Source organism: Anomaloglossus baeobatrachus, chromosome 3 (assembly GCF_048569485.1).
Source record: "Anomaloglossus baeobatrachus isolate aAnoBae1 chromosome 3, aAnoBae1.hap1, whole genome shotgun sequence".
In the NCBI taxonomy this organism is placed as follows: Eukaryota; Metazoa; Chordata; class Amphibia; order Anura; family Aromobatidae; genus Anomaloglossus; species Anomaloglossus baeobatrachus.
In genome coordinates, this window is record NC_134355.1 from 454,473,710 (window position 1) to 454,488,077 (window position 14,368).

The following is a 14,368-nucleotide window of genomic DNA, read 5'->3' on the forward strand; positions in this document are numbered from 1 at the left end:
GAGGAACTCCCTGCAGTTCTGTGTGGAGCATTGCTCCTTTGGGTCCATGTGCTTGTGGCTTGTTGAATTTGTTATAATTCTTGTTTTCTGTCCATTGGTATGACAAGGGCACCTGGTATAGGACGGAGTTCAGATCGAGCGATCTGAGGGCCTTTTTGCACTATCAGGAAGTTGGTATTTTGCAGGGTTTTTCTCTGGCTACCATCAGTCCCTTTCCTGTCCTTTCCTATTTTAGTCAGCGGGGGCCTCACCTTTTGCTAATCCTGTCATCTACCTGTGTATTGTGTTTTTCCTATATCACCGCAGTCTTTGAATGTGGGGGGCTTGCTATTCCTGTCTATTTTCTGAGGCAAAGAGTTATTCATCTTTCCTACATTTAGGATTGTTAGTTCTCCGGCTTGGTTCGCGGTACACAGGATGTTAGTTCACCCCTCGGCTACTTCTAGTTGTGTTGGTTAGTAAGGGGATGGCGGCTAGATTAGTTGCCAAGGCCCTTGTCACCTTTTTGCCAATGATTTGTGGTGATCTTTCATGGTTCTGGATCATAACAGCTGGCGTAGCGAAAATTATCGCTACGCCAGCTTCACATGCACTCACCTGCCCTGCGACCATCGCTCTGGCCGGCGACTCACCTCCTTCCTAAGGGGGCGGGTTGTGCGGCGTCATAGCGACGTCACACGGCAGGCGGCCAATAGCGGCGGAGGGGCGGAGATGAGCAGGATGTAAACATCCCGCCCATCTATTTCCTTCCACATTCCACGGCTTCACACTCAGCGATGTGTGCTGCCGCAGGAATGAGGAACAACATCGTACCTGTCGCGGCATCGGCATTATGGAAATGTCGGAGCCTGCACTGATGATACGATAACGACGCTTTTGCACTCATTCATCGTATCATCTATGATTTACACACTACGACATCGCAAGTGATGCTGGATGTGCGTCACTTTCGATTTGACCCCACCGACATCGCACCTGCGATGTCATAGTGTGCAAAGCCGCCCTAAGAGTCACACAGTGGCTGAGTTGTGGGCAGCTCTGGAGACTGAGTTTGGTAAATGGTTGTCTCCACTCAACCTGCAGCCTAGTAAGGCCGTGTGCGACAATGCTGCAAACCTGGGCAAGGTGACACACGTGCCTTGTATGTCTCACGTGTTAAACCTTGTTGTCCAGCAATTTTTAACACACTATCCCGGCCTAGATGACGTTCTGAACAGGGCACGAAAACTGTCTGCTCACTTCCGCCGTTCAAATGCCGCAGCTGAGCGACTTGCATCGCTCCAAAAGTCTTTCGGCCTGCCGGTTCATCTCCTGAAATGCGATGTGCCGACACGCTAGAATCCGACTCTCCACATGTTACAGCGACTGTGGCAGCACCGCCGAGCCCTGGTGCAATACGTCATGACGTATAGCCTGGGTAAACAAGATGCAGAGGTGGGGAAGATTACCCTGATGGAGTGCTCTCAGATCAAGGACCTATGCACCCTTCTGCACAGTTTCGATTTGGCGACGAATATGTTTAGCGCTGACAATGCCATTATCAGCATGACAATTCCAGTCATTTACATGCTGGAGCACACGCTAAACACTATTCGGAGTCAGGGGATGGGACAACAGGAAGGAGAGGAACTACAGGAGGATTCATATGCACAAGGAACAACAACATCACCAAGGTCCAGATGTTCCCCATCACCAAGGCGGCAGGCATGGGACCATGGGGAACAGGGATCAACAAGGGCGCATAGTAGGAGGCAAAATGTTAAGGAAGGTGCAGGAGAACATGAAGAAATGGAGGACGAACTGTCCATGGACATGGAAGACTCAGCGGATGAGGGAGACCTTGGTCAAATTTCAGTTGAAAGAGGTTGGGGAGAGATGTCAGAGAAAGAAACAACGGTTAGCACCTCTATGCCACAAACACAGCGTGGACTTGGTCCGCATGGCTGAGCAAGACACATAAGCGCCTTCTTGCTGCACTACCTCCAACATGACCCTCGTATTATCAAAATTAGAAGTGATGATGACTACTGGCTTGCCACACTATTAGATCCCCGGTACAAGTCCAAATTTTGTGACATAATTCCAGCCATAGAAAGGGACGCACGTATGCAGGAGTATCAGCAAAAGCTGTTACTCGATCTTAACTCGGCTTTTCCACCAAACAACCGTGGTGCACGGAGTGAATCTCCCAGTTGTAACTTGAGAAACATGGGACGGTCTCATCATCTTCAACAGTCTACCCGTACCAGCAGCACCGTATCTGGTGCTGGTAACAGCAATTTTATTGAATCTTTTCATAATTTTTTTAGACCATCCTTTGCAAGGCCACCAGAGACAACAAGTCTGACACATAGTCAACGGCTGGAGAGGACGATACAGGAGTATCTCCAAATGAACATCGATGCCATGACTTTGCAAATTGAGCCTTGCTCATTTTGGGCTTCAAATGTTGAAAAATGGCCAGAGCTCTCCACTTACGCCTTGGAGATCTTGTCGTGTCCAGCTGCCAGCGTTGCTTCTGAATGTGTCTTCAGTGCTGCTGGGTGTGTGCTGACAGATAAGCTCACGCATCTGTCCAGTGACAATGTGGACAGACTAACGTTCATCAAAATGAACAAGTCATGGATCCACAAGGAATTTACTACCCTGTGTCATCCTGGGGAGAGTAAATGCTTGTGGATTTTCAATGTGCTTGATGCAAATCAAAACATCCTGTTTGCAACTAGGGCACAAGTGCTGCCACTGATGTGGTGTCTGTGTGGCCCAATTTTTGGAAAAAAGGGAGACTCCGCTTGGAGTAACCCTTGTTGTGTTTTTACAAAGGAGCCAAGATGAACAAGTCATGTTTCAGCAAAGACTTTGCTACCTACCCCGGTGTCATCCTGGGGATGGTTAAAGATGGCATATTTTTGAATGTGCTTGATGCAAATCTACCTGTGAAGTGTACAACTAGGGCACAAGTGCTACCACTGAAGGGGTGTCTGTGTGGCCCAATTTTTGGAAAAAAGGGAGACTCTGCCTGGAGTAACCCTTGCTGTGTTTTTACAAAGGAGCCAAGATGAACAAGTCATGTTTCAGCAAAGACTTTGCTACCTACCCCAGTGTCATCCTGGGGACGGTTAAGGATGGCGTATTTTTGAATGTGCTTGATGCAAATCTACCTGTGAAGTCTACAACTATGGCACAAGTGCTGCCACTGAAGGGATGTCTGTGTGGCCCAATTTTTGGAAAAAGGGAGACTCCACTTGGAGTAACCCTTGCTTGAAGTGTTTTTCAAAAGGAACCAAGATGAACAAGTCATGAAGTGACTCCACTTTGAGTCACCTTGCGGTGTTTTACATCATTTTAGAAGGGCATGCCATGCCTATATCTGTGTCTCCTCCTCTTTTTTTTGTCCAGCTCTTTTGTTTTCTCATGAGTATATGTCCTTGTCACTTTCCCATGTGTTTGTGTTGTGTTGTGAGTTGTTTGTCACCTTTTGGACACCTTTGAGGGTATTTTCTAGGTGTTCTTATGTGTTTCTGATTGCCTCCCATTGTTTCCTATGGGTTCGAATGGTTCGCTGAACCGGTTCGCCGAACCGAACGCGAACCAGACCTCGGGCTGCCCCCAATCTCCAGTTGCCTATTTGTATCCGTCTGGGAACCAAAAATAGAAGGAAGCCCTTTTTTTTAATTATTTCACGAATTTCATGAAGTAATTAGAAAAAAATGACATGAGCTTCGCCCAATTTTCGTGTTCAGCCAGGTACAATTAGGCAGCTGGGGATTGGAATCCGCAACGCAGGGTGCCCAAGCTTTCTGGGCACCCCCGCTGCGAATTGCAGTCCGCAGCCGCCCCAGAAAATGGCACTTTCATAGAAGCGCAATCTTTTGACGTTGTATCCGACTCTTCCAGCTGACCTGTTGATGGGTGGCTCACTGGGTAATAATGGCGTTAGGGCTAGCTGTATATTATCAACTGGCCCTAAGCCCGAAATTCATGGTGTTATGCCAATATTAGACAAGGCCACCATGAATTTCTAGTAAATATAAAAAAAACACAACACACAGAAAAATATTTTTATTAGAAATAAAACACAACACAATTAGTGACTCCATCTTTATTGAAATAAAGAACCCCCCTCCGCAGTAATCCTGGGTGAAGAGTTCCACGCCATCCAATCCAGATCCAATATCATCTGATTGGATTGCTGGAATGCATACCGATCAGATGATGTGTCATGTTCAAGGATATGAATCACATGACACATCAGCTGATTGTATAAATGGCTTTTATACAATCAGCTGATGCATCAGTGCAAAAAAATAAAACTACACACGTCTGTGCAGACTCCCATCTGATCGCTGCAGGACCCGGCGGTAATCATCTGATGAAGTCTTCTGACAGCATCAGCTGATAGTTTAAGCAAGCCGGGCGGTAAAAAGCCGGCCTCACTGCGAGACTTACACTGTCAGCTGATTCCGTCAGGTGACTGCATAAGCTGATCACCACCAGGTTCTGCAGCCATCGGATGTGTCCAGGGAGTGTGCACACAGCCGGAGCAGGGGTGGCGGTACTAAGAAGAGGAGCTGGTGGGAGCGGACATGTCAGCATTCTGTAGACAGGTGAATTTGATATTTTTTTTTCTATTGTTCACTTTTGATTTCGCTGCTGCTTCCATCTCCTGCCCGGCCATGGCGCCGCACAGGAGCGGACATGGCGCTGGACGGGAGGTGGAAATAGCGGTGGCAGTAGTGGGAGGATTCATGCTTCTGTGTTTACCAACAGAAGGAATCCTTTTCCTGTACATGTCACTGTACTACCCACCCCTTGCATTTATAGCTGTGTTTATAGTCATAGAAACGCTTAGGGTCCCATCACACATAGCGACGCACCAACGATCTGACCAGCGATCCAACCTTGCAGGGATCGTTGATGCGTCCCTACATGGTCGCTGGTGAGCTGTCAATCAGGCAGATCACCATAGCGACCAGAGACTAGCCACCAGCGACCCGTGTAACGACGCTGTGCTTGGTAGCTAGGGTACACATCGGGTTACTAAGCACAGCGCTTTCCTTGGATACCCGATATGTACCCTGGTTACCAGCTTACCGCAGGCTGCCAGCGCTTTCTCCCTGCACACGTACCTGTAAAAAGCTACAGTTACACTTTTGGTGATCGAACCGTTATCGAACATAACCTTGAACTCTCAAACGTTAAGCAAATCGTTCGAGTTCGTCGAACATTTCGAACATCGCCAAATACAACTCGAATTTGAAATTGGCGAACGGTTCTATTCAAACAACGCTCATCTCTACTACTCAGGTCTCTTCATCAGACTTAGCATGCTGAGCATGATGAAGAGACCTGAGTAGTCTTGAAAGCTTTGTGCATATTACCATCTTTTCAGTTAGCCATTAAAAGAAAGGTATTAACCACTGAGGACTCAGTTCTTTTAAACAATTTTTTTATTTTATAAAAACATTCATAAATTCCCTATGGTTCACCAATTTATTTAAAAAAAACAACAAAAAACATGCAGATCCGATGAAGTCCAGAGAATCCGACATAGTCCACAAGTGGAAAGTTGAAAGACATGAAAGAGAAAAATGAAAACAAGACACTGTCCCTTGTTCACTAATATATTAGAAAGCAAAATCACCCACGCAGATCTGACATAGTTAAGCACTTCATACGACGTTCCCTGATTATCAAAGGCTATTAAGCCTCATTCCGAGGCTCTATAGGCTTTGAAAAGCAGCCACTCCAAGCTCACGCTGTGCTCCATGACACCCAGTGGCTATACAGAGTGGTGACGTCGGTAACTTTACGGCTTATCAGACATTACGGGTGATGCTACTTTGTGCGTGACTTGACCACTCTGTTAAGTGGTAACATTTCTGACGTCATCACTCTACAGAGTCACTGTGTGTTATCAAGAGCAGCGTGAGCCTGCAGTGGCTGCTGTTCAAAGCCAATAGAGCCTCAGAATGAAGCTCCATAGCCATTAATCTTCGGTGAACATTGTTGGAAGCGCTGGACTACATCAGACCTCTTGCTTTAGAACTTTGCTTTCTAATAAATTGGTGAACAAATGACAGTATCTTGTTTTTATTTCTCTTTTTTTATATTTTTCAGTTCCCATTTGTAGACTACATCGGATTCCCTGGAGTATGTTGGACCTGTGTGTTTTTTTTCTTTTTTTAAATAAAATGGAAAGACTCAAGGAGTCTTTATTAAAATCAAATAATTTTGTTTCTGTATTTTTCTTTTCTTTTCACCTCCTGGATTAATAATGGAGGTATTTGATAACACCTCTCACTTATTAACATTACTAAGGCTTGATGTCAGCTGGGTTTTTGAATAATTCACAGCTGACATCAACCCCACTTACCATTGAAAGAGCCAAGGTGAAGCACCAGAATTGGCTCATATAATTTGAAGCGCCACTTCTGGGGCGGTTGCCAGCTGTTTTTTAAGGCTAAGAAGGGCCCAATAACCAGAAAACTTCCCAGTCTGATAATATCAGCTCTCAGCTGTCTGCTTTACCTTTACTGGTTTCATAAAATAGAGGGGACCCCAAAGTCATTTTTTGCTTTTACAGTATTTATTCTTTCGTTCATTCATTTATTCATTCATTCATTCATTCATTCATTAATTCATTCAGTTAAACAGGCCTAAACTAAAGGGTGCAACTTTGTCATATGTAGGGGGTTGTGAAATTATAACTCTGCCAGATATCTATGTAATATATTTCTTTTATTTACAATGTAGAAAGTAATTATTTGATCACTTGCTGATTTTGTAAGTTTGCCCACTGACAAATTAAAGAATGTACATTTGGAACTCCAATGGTGAGAACAAGGTGCAAAACTCAAAAACATATAACTATACAATAAGGTAAAGAGTTGAACACTAGTCACAATGTATGGGGAAATAATGAAAAGCAGAACTGCTATGGGAATACTAGAATGAAAAATACAATTAACTATCTGAAAAATTGGAAAAACTTGAAAATGGAATATGCATAACTGCTATGAATATCAGGAATATAAGAGATGTTTAGCCATTGTATTGATCAATGCAAAAGAGCACCAAAAACACACCAAGGTAATCTCTTTTTTTGGGGTCCCTATCTTATGTGTAACCTCACCTGCAGTTAAAAAAAACTTGCTCTGTATGGGAAGCAAAGAACCAAGCTATATATGTGAAGTGAAACACATGGCTATGTGTTATGATTCAGGGACCGAGGAGGATCAAAAAATGCGGAAACCCAAAAAGCAACACAGTGCCTGGAACCTTAAAAGACTGCAGACCTAATCCTGACACGCAACTAGAAGTAGCCGTGGGACGAGCTTACGATGACCTAGTCGTCTCGACACAGCTGGAGAACTAAATATTCTTACAGAGAGAAATATTAGAAAAGCTAATCTGCCTCAGAGCAATCCCCAAAGAATAGATAGCCCCCTACATGTAAAGACTACAGTGATATAGGAAAACACAATACAAAGCTAGAAAAAACGGATTCAGCAAAGGTAAGGCCCAAGCTATCTTTATAGGAAAGGATAGGAAGGAGCAACTCTCTGCAGCCGTAAAAACCCTAATAAATACCAGCACGGCTGATATGGAAAAAACCCTGAGGTCACATGACCTCTCCCCCACTATATGAGCACACTGTTACTGGAATCCAAAAACACTAAAATAGGTGAGGGACTGAATTAATACCAAGCATGACAAAACACATTGCAGAATCATGGAGCTAAGTATACAGACACTCCCAGCAGGGAATGATCCAATTCCACCAAGAACTCTACGCAGACAAAATAGGAATCAAGCATAAGTATGAAAGCAGAAAAAACAACAAGAAAGTGGAAACAATAAGCAGGGGTGCAAAGACCACTTATCTGAGATGAGTTCTGGTAGTGAGCAGGGCTGGTTACAAAATGTCCTTAACACACAGGATATCCATTGAGCACCGGCAAGTAACAGGAGAAAACTGCTCAGTTATATAGTCCAATGAGAAATACCTGATTATCAGTCCTCCACAGCTGTGTGGCTTTTATTCCCCACATCAACTGCACCGCAAGCACTGACCACAAGACCACAAAAGGGAGCCCCAAACTGGAAAATGTATTCACAACAGCTATGGGTGGGGCAGGGTTCTCAGACAGAAAGTGCATAATTAAAGAATGTACTTCTGAAACTCCAATGGTGTGAACAAGGTGCAAAACTCAAAAGCATATAACTATACAATAAGGTAAAGAGTTGCACACTAGTTTAACTAGTTTAACTGCAGGTATTGGTTACACATAAGTTAGGGACCCCAAAAATAGAGATTACCTTGGCGTGGTTATGGGACTTTTTTGAATGTATCAATACAATGGCTAAACATCTCTTTTATTCCTATTATTCATAGCAGTTATGCATATTCCATTTTTAAGTTTTTTCAATTTTTCAGATAGTTCATTGTATTTTTCATGCTAGTATTCCCATAGCAGTTCTGCTTTTCATTATTTCCCCATACATTGTGACTTGTGTGCAACTCTTTGCCAGTGGGCAAACTTACAAAATCAGCAAGAGATCAAATAATTAAATTTTTCACTGTATCCTATCTATCTATCTATCTATCTATCTATGTCTTTACATAAGATTACTTTATTATTTATGACAACTAGCTTTAAATTAAAAGAGTATGTAGTGATGGGTGGACTCGCAGATACCTGGGATTGGCGGGTCTAACCAGTTTGGAAAACAAACCCCTGTAATGGCCCAGGATTAATCCCGGATATCTGGCCAGACGATGGGGCCATATAATAAGTTTATGGGGACCATATTATGGCACTTAAAAATGGTGGTACAAGGGATAGGGGGATTTGAGCAAGCGCTTTTACAGCCCAGGTCCGCCCATCACTAAGAGTATGTTAAAGATGATGTTAATATTGCATACAGATTTCATACACATGTCATATGGATGCTAGGCAATAACAAAATGTCACACTCTCATTGCACTCACTTGACAAACGGAAAGACATGCACGTGATACTCGTCTTACTTTTCAGGAAGAGAATCGGAGCACATTTTAATGCTAGTGAGAGAGAGGTCTAACAATGTAATCCTACATGAACAGAATCTACCTCATGACTTTGTGCTTAATCGAGGATCTCTTGAAATTTTAATTTGCTTGCTTCATGTAATGTTCTCCAAAAATTTGATTTCTGGTGAATTATTTAATCTCATAATTTAAAAAAAAATAGAAATTAAACTATTATTGCTACTGCACTATATCACAAATTATTCAATTCACAGTCACATAGTAACTAGACAACTACAGCATTTGCCTACATATCACTTGAATTTTTGGATTTGTATTTACAGACTGAGACTACCATATTCAATCTGGTCCATCGGCACTGAATTCGTTCACCACAATCACATTTGGTCTTTTTCTATCCCTATCCTGTGTGGTCTGAATGCTCCTATCCATACACAGTACAAACATAAAATGTCACTTCTTGTCCGGCCTTTTATCTTCTATAATAGTTATAATTAGAAATGAGGGAATCCAAGGTTCAGTGTTCAGTGTTTGGACTTTTATGAAAAAACTGAGTTTGACTTCAGAGTTTGGGTGTTTTACGCATGAACTTCACTTGCGTGAGCATTAATGTGCTCGGGTATGCTCGGTGCTCAGCCCAGTGTGAGCAGTTTGCCATTGTTTGAACGGCTCGCACTGAGGGAAGCAACAATGTGATCAGATGTCATGTGTACCGAACACAAAAAAATGGAAAAACCCAGCCCACCTGCCTCTAGAAGTGATCTGTTTATGCATGGCTGCTTGTGGACGGATACCGACATTGCCCAATTAGTGACTTCCATTAGGGTTTAGGTCAAGTTCGGGGCCCAAACTGAACTTAGTTTAAAGTTTTAGAAAATATGACTGAAACTTGATCCTCCATAGATTGATCCACTCATCTCTGGTAGTGAGCATACAAGCTGCATGCACACCATCTCATACTCTGGCTCACTTTTTTGTTTTCTTTTATAGTCTCTTGTATTCAGTACAATTAGGGTGTGGCTCCCTTCTTAGTGAGCTGGACATTTCATCTAGTGCTTCCTATGACTGTGTGTCCAGTTGGGACCCAGCCACTCTCTGCCCTTATTCAGATTGATGTCTGTTGACACATGGTGAGGTTTTAATACTAGAGAGTGTTAGGTAATGTCCCGATTGGGTGCACCTTGTTGCTGTGGGATGGCTTTATGCTTTTTTGATAAAAAAAACAGTGTTTACTAAGTACCCTATGTTTATTTATATGCATTATGCTTTTATTTTAGTTACAGCAGGGTGTATGTCCATGTTATTTTCATCTTTGACTACTTACAAAACTATCCACATATGAAAAAATAAAACTGCAACAAGAAAGACTGTAATACCGTTATTATGATACATATCTAACTTACCCCATTTTTCTTGTGCACAGCTCCAGTGTAGAGAACTCCAAATATAGCAAAAGCCACAAGCACCATGAGAAATCTAATGGCCTCTCTATGCAATTTAACATTCATTGGTTTGTTATATAGAATGGCTCTTACTAGATCTCCCTTTGCTGTATTGAATCCTAAATAATACAAAAACATTATTAAAATATGTAGATATCAAATTTCAATTGACCTTTTCTTTATAACTGTGTATTAATTGAATTTTTTAACAAAAAGAGCATTAACATTACTTAGTAAAGTATCAGAATTTAAAAGGAGCCTGTCACCAAGCTTTTGCTACCCTATCTGAGTGCAGCATAATGTAGAGGAGGAAACCTTGATTCCAGAGTTTTGTTAATTACGGAGCTGTTTTGCTGTCAATTTGATAAAATCAATGATTGTTATGCTGCAGATGTAGTAGCAATACAGACCCGATGAACAGGGTAGCCCCCAAGAATTTCAGGGCCCCATACTGGCAAAGTTTTTGGGCCCCTTTGAGATTCCGCCCAGGCTCCACTCCAGCTCCGACTCTACCCCTCAAAGCTTCCACAATCTCACCGCCACTCTTGGAAAAATTCCACATCAACACTATATCCTTACCAATCAGACATTAACAGTTCCCATCATACACCATATAAACTACTGACAACATGTCTCCAAATTTCCAAAAAAAAAATTTGTATTTATTGTCTGAAAATGAGAAATGGTCAAAAAAACAAGAAAATGCATAGTTTTCAGACTTCAAATAATGCAAAGAATGGTGGTGTGTTATGAACTGGTAACCGTGGATGATCACAAAATATGCCATTAGCCAGGAAAAAAACAAAAACCACAAGAGTAGTTGGAAACTAAGCTGACCGCAATCCACTATCTATCAGACAACACAAGAAGTAGCAGTGGGATGTTCCTAACACACCTAGACACCTCGTCCCTGCCGGTGATACTTGCTACACCTCAAAGATAGAAATGAGGAATCCTAAGTTGCCTCGGAGCAGTCCCCAAAGGAATAGCAAGCTCCCAACATGTCACGACGGTGATATAAGAAAACACAATACACAGATAGAAAGTAGATTAGCAACAGTGAGGCCAGACTTACTAGATACAACAGGACAGGAAAGACAACTGATTGCGGCCAGCTAAAAACCCTGCAAAAAATACCAAACTCCTGATAGAAAAAGGGCCTAAAACCACATGGTCTCTCCCCCACTATATCAGGTACTCTTGTGCCAGACACTTTAAACAGAACTGCAGATATAATGGGAAGGAACAAAATCACGGAACAAATAATATTCACAAGTGCAAATAATCAAAAACAGAACAGGTAGAAACTCCCTTTCTTGCAGAAGAAACTGCGCTCTAAAAATAGCAGAGAGCCAGATCCTCACATGCAAGAAAACAAACACAGAACAAAAAGGAACAAACACTCGTAGGTGCAAAACCAGCAATTAAGCAAAGAAAACCTGCAGACTTATCTGGAGTGAATTCTAGTGCAGGATAAATGGAGGAAACTGAAGGACAAACTCCAAGCAATCTTCAGAGACAGAAGCAAAATTTTATCACCGGCAGCAGCCACGCAGAAACTGCTCACCTATATAAACCAGGCTGGTCTGCAATAGGACTTTCTGGATTCCTAATTCATTCCAACACCTGTTTGAGTCACAGATTCAGACTGAGTTTCAATACTATTCCTGGCCACCAGAGTTTCAATACTATTCCTGACCACACCAGCACCCACTCTGATGACATTCCCAACAGTAGTGCCAGGGGGAGTGGGGCAGAGCAGTGAGCATCATTCCGCGGCCCAGCGTCCAGAAGCATGATGAGGTAATCATGTTGCAACTTCATCACACTGCTGCAGGCAACCGAGTCACACACAGGTGGCGAGCATGCAGCAGGGAATGGAGGAGCTGAATATTATATGTCCTGATGCAAGAGTACAATATATTATGTACTGCAATAGCAATTAAAAAGTGCCTAAATGCCTTCTATAATCTAAGCTCTCCCTCCTAGAGCAACACTCCCTAAACTGCTCCCAGAGGACCGTGTGTCAAGCTTCACGCCTCTGGTGTCATGTAGGACCTGATGAAGCGATGCGGCTAGCCAATGACAGTAATGCAATGCCAGTAGCCAACCTGGTTATGACATTACCATGAATGGCAGGCAATTCACCCATTTATTAGATGTCTAAAAGCCTTGAAACATGTGGGGCAGGCTTTAGTTTATCCAACACCTTCGAAAAATTTGAACGATAAAGAACTTGCTGCTATACGTGTGATGCGCGGGTGGGAGGACGTGTTTTTCCGCCAAGCCGACAAAGGCAGAAACGCAGTCCTCCTAACCCGAGATTATTACATCCAAGAGGCAAAAAGGGAATTAAATGATTTTGGAACTTATACACCATTGTCCGCAAATCCCACCTTCTTGCTCAAACGACAATTAAAATTGTTTTTGGACAGGCAGGTGGAATCTGGGATGCTAACAAAATATGATATATATATATATATATATATATATATATATATATACAGTTAGGTCCAGAAATATTTGGACAGTGACACAATTTTCGCGAGTTGGGCTCTGCATGCCACCACATTGGATTTGAAATGAAACCTCTACAACAGAATTCAAGTGCAGATTGTATCGTTTAATTTGAAGGTTTGAACAAAAATATCTGATAGAAATTGTAGGAATTGTACACATTTCTTTACAAACACTCCACATTTTAGGAGGTCAAAAGTAATTGGACAAATAAACCAAACCCAAAAAAAAATTTTTAGTTTCAATATTTTGTTGCGAATCCTTTGGAGGCAATCACTGCCTTAAGTCTGGAACCCATGGACATCACCAAACGCTGGGTTTCCTCCTTCTTAATGCTTTGCCAGGCCTTTACAGCTGCAGCCTTCAGGTCTTGCTTGTCTGTGGATCTTTCCGTCTTAAGTCTGGATTTGAGCAAGTGAAATGCATGCTCAATTGGGTTAAGATCTGGTGATTGACTTGGCCATTGCAGAATGTTCCACTTTTTTGCACTCATGAACTCCTGGGTAGCTTTGGCTGTATGCTTGGGGTCATTGTCCATCTGTACTATGAAGCGCCGTCCGATCAACTTTGCGGCATTTGGCTGAATCTGGGCTGAAAGTATATCTCGGTACACTTCAGAATTCAGCCGGCTACTCTTGTCTGCTGTTATGTCATCAATAAACACAAGTGACCCAGTGCCATTGAAAGCCATGCATGCCCATGCCATCACGTTGCCTCCACCATGTTTTACAGAGGATGTGGTGTGCCTTGGATCATGTGCCGTTCCCTTTCTTCTCCAAACTTTTTTCTTCCCATCATTCTGGTACAGGTTGATCTTGGTCTCATCTGTCCATAGAATACTTTTCCAGAACTGAGCTGGCTTCATGAGGTGTTTTTCAGCAAATTTAACTCTGGCCTGTCTATTTTTGGAATTGATGAATGGTTTGCATCTAGATTTGAACCCTTCGTATTTACTTTCATGGAGTCTTCTCTTTACTGTTGACTTAGAGACAGATACAGCTACTTCACTGAGAGTGTTCTGGACTTCAGTTGATGTTGTGAATGGGTTCTTCTTCACCAAAGAAAGTATGCGGCGATCATCCACCACTGTTGTGATCCGTGGACGCCCTGGCCTTTTTGAGTTCCCAAGCTCACCAGTCAATTCCTTTTTTCTCAGAATGTACCCGACTGTTGATTTTGCTACTCCAAGCATGTCTGCTATCTCTCTGATGGATTTTTTCTTTTTTTTTCAGCCTCAGGATGTTCTGCTTCACCTCAATTGAGAGTTCCTTAGACCGCATGTTGTCTGGTCACAGCAACAGCTTCCAAATGCAAAACCACACACCTGTAATCAACCCCAGACCTTTTAACTACTTCATTGATTACAGGTTAACGA

At 42.6% G+C, this 14,368-nt stretch overlaps 1 protein-coding gene across 1 annotated transcript in view; it reads right to left on the bottom strand.

Annotated features, from left to right (window-relative positions):
• Positions 1-14,368, bottom strand: part of LOC142297271 (putative cation-transporting ATPase 13A5) — a gene marked incomplete at its 5' end in the record, with an annotated part of 197,502 nt that overhangs the window by 104,388 nt on the left and 78,746 nt on the right. The window contains one exon of the mRNA XM_075341526.1: positions 10,438-10,595. Within this exon, the coding sequence (XP_075197641.1) occupies positions 10,438-10,595 (158 nt within the window). The remainder of the gene's footprint in view (positions 1-10,437; positions 10,596-14,368) is intronic.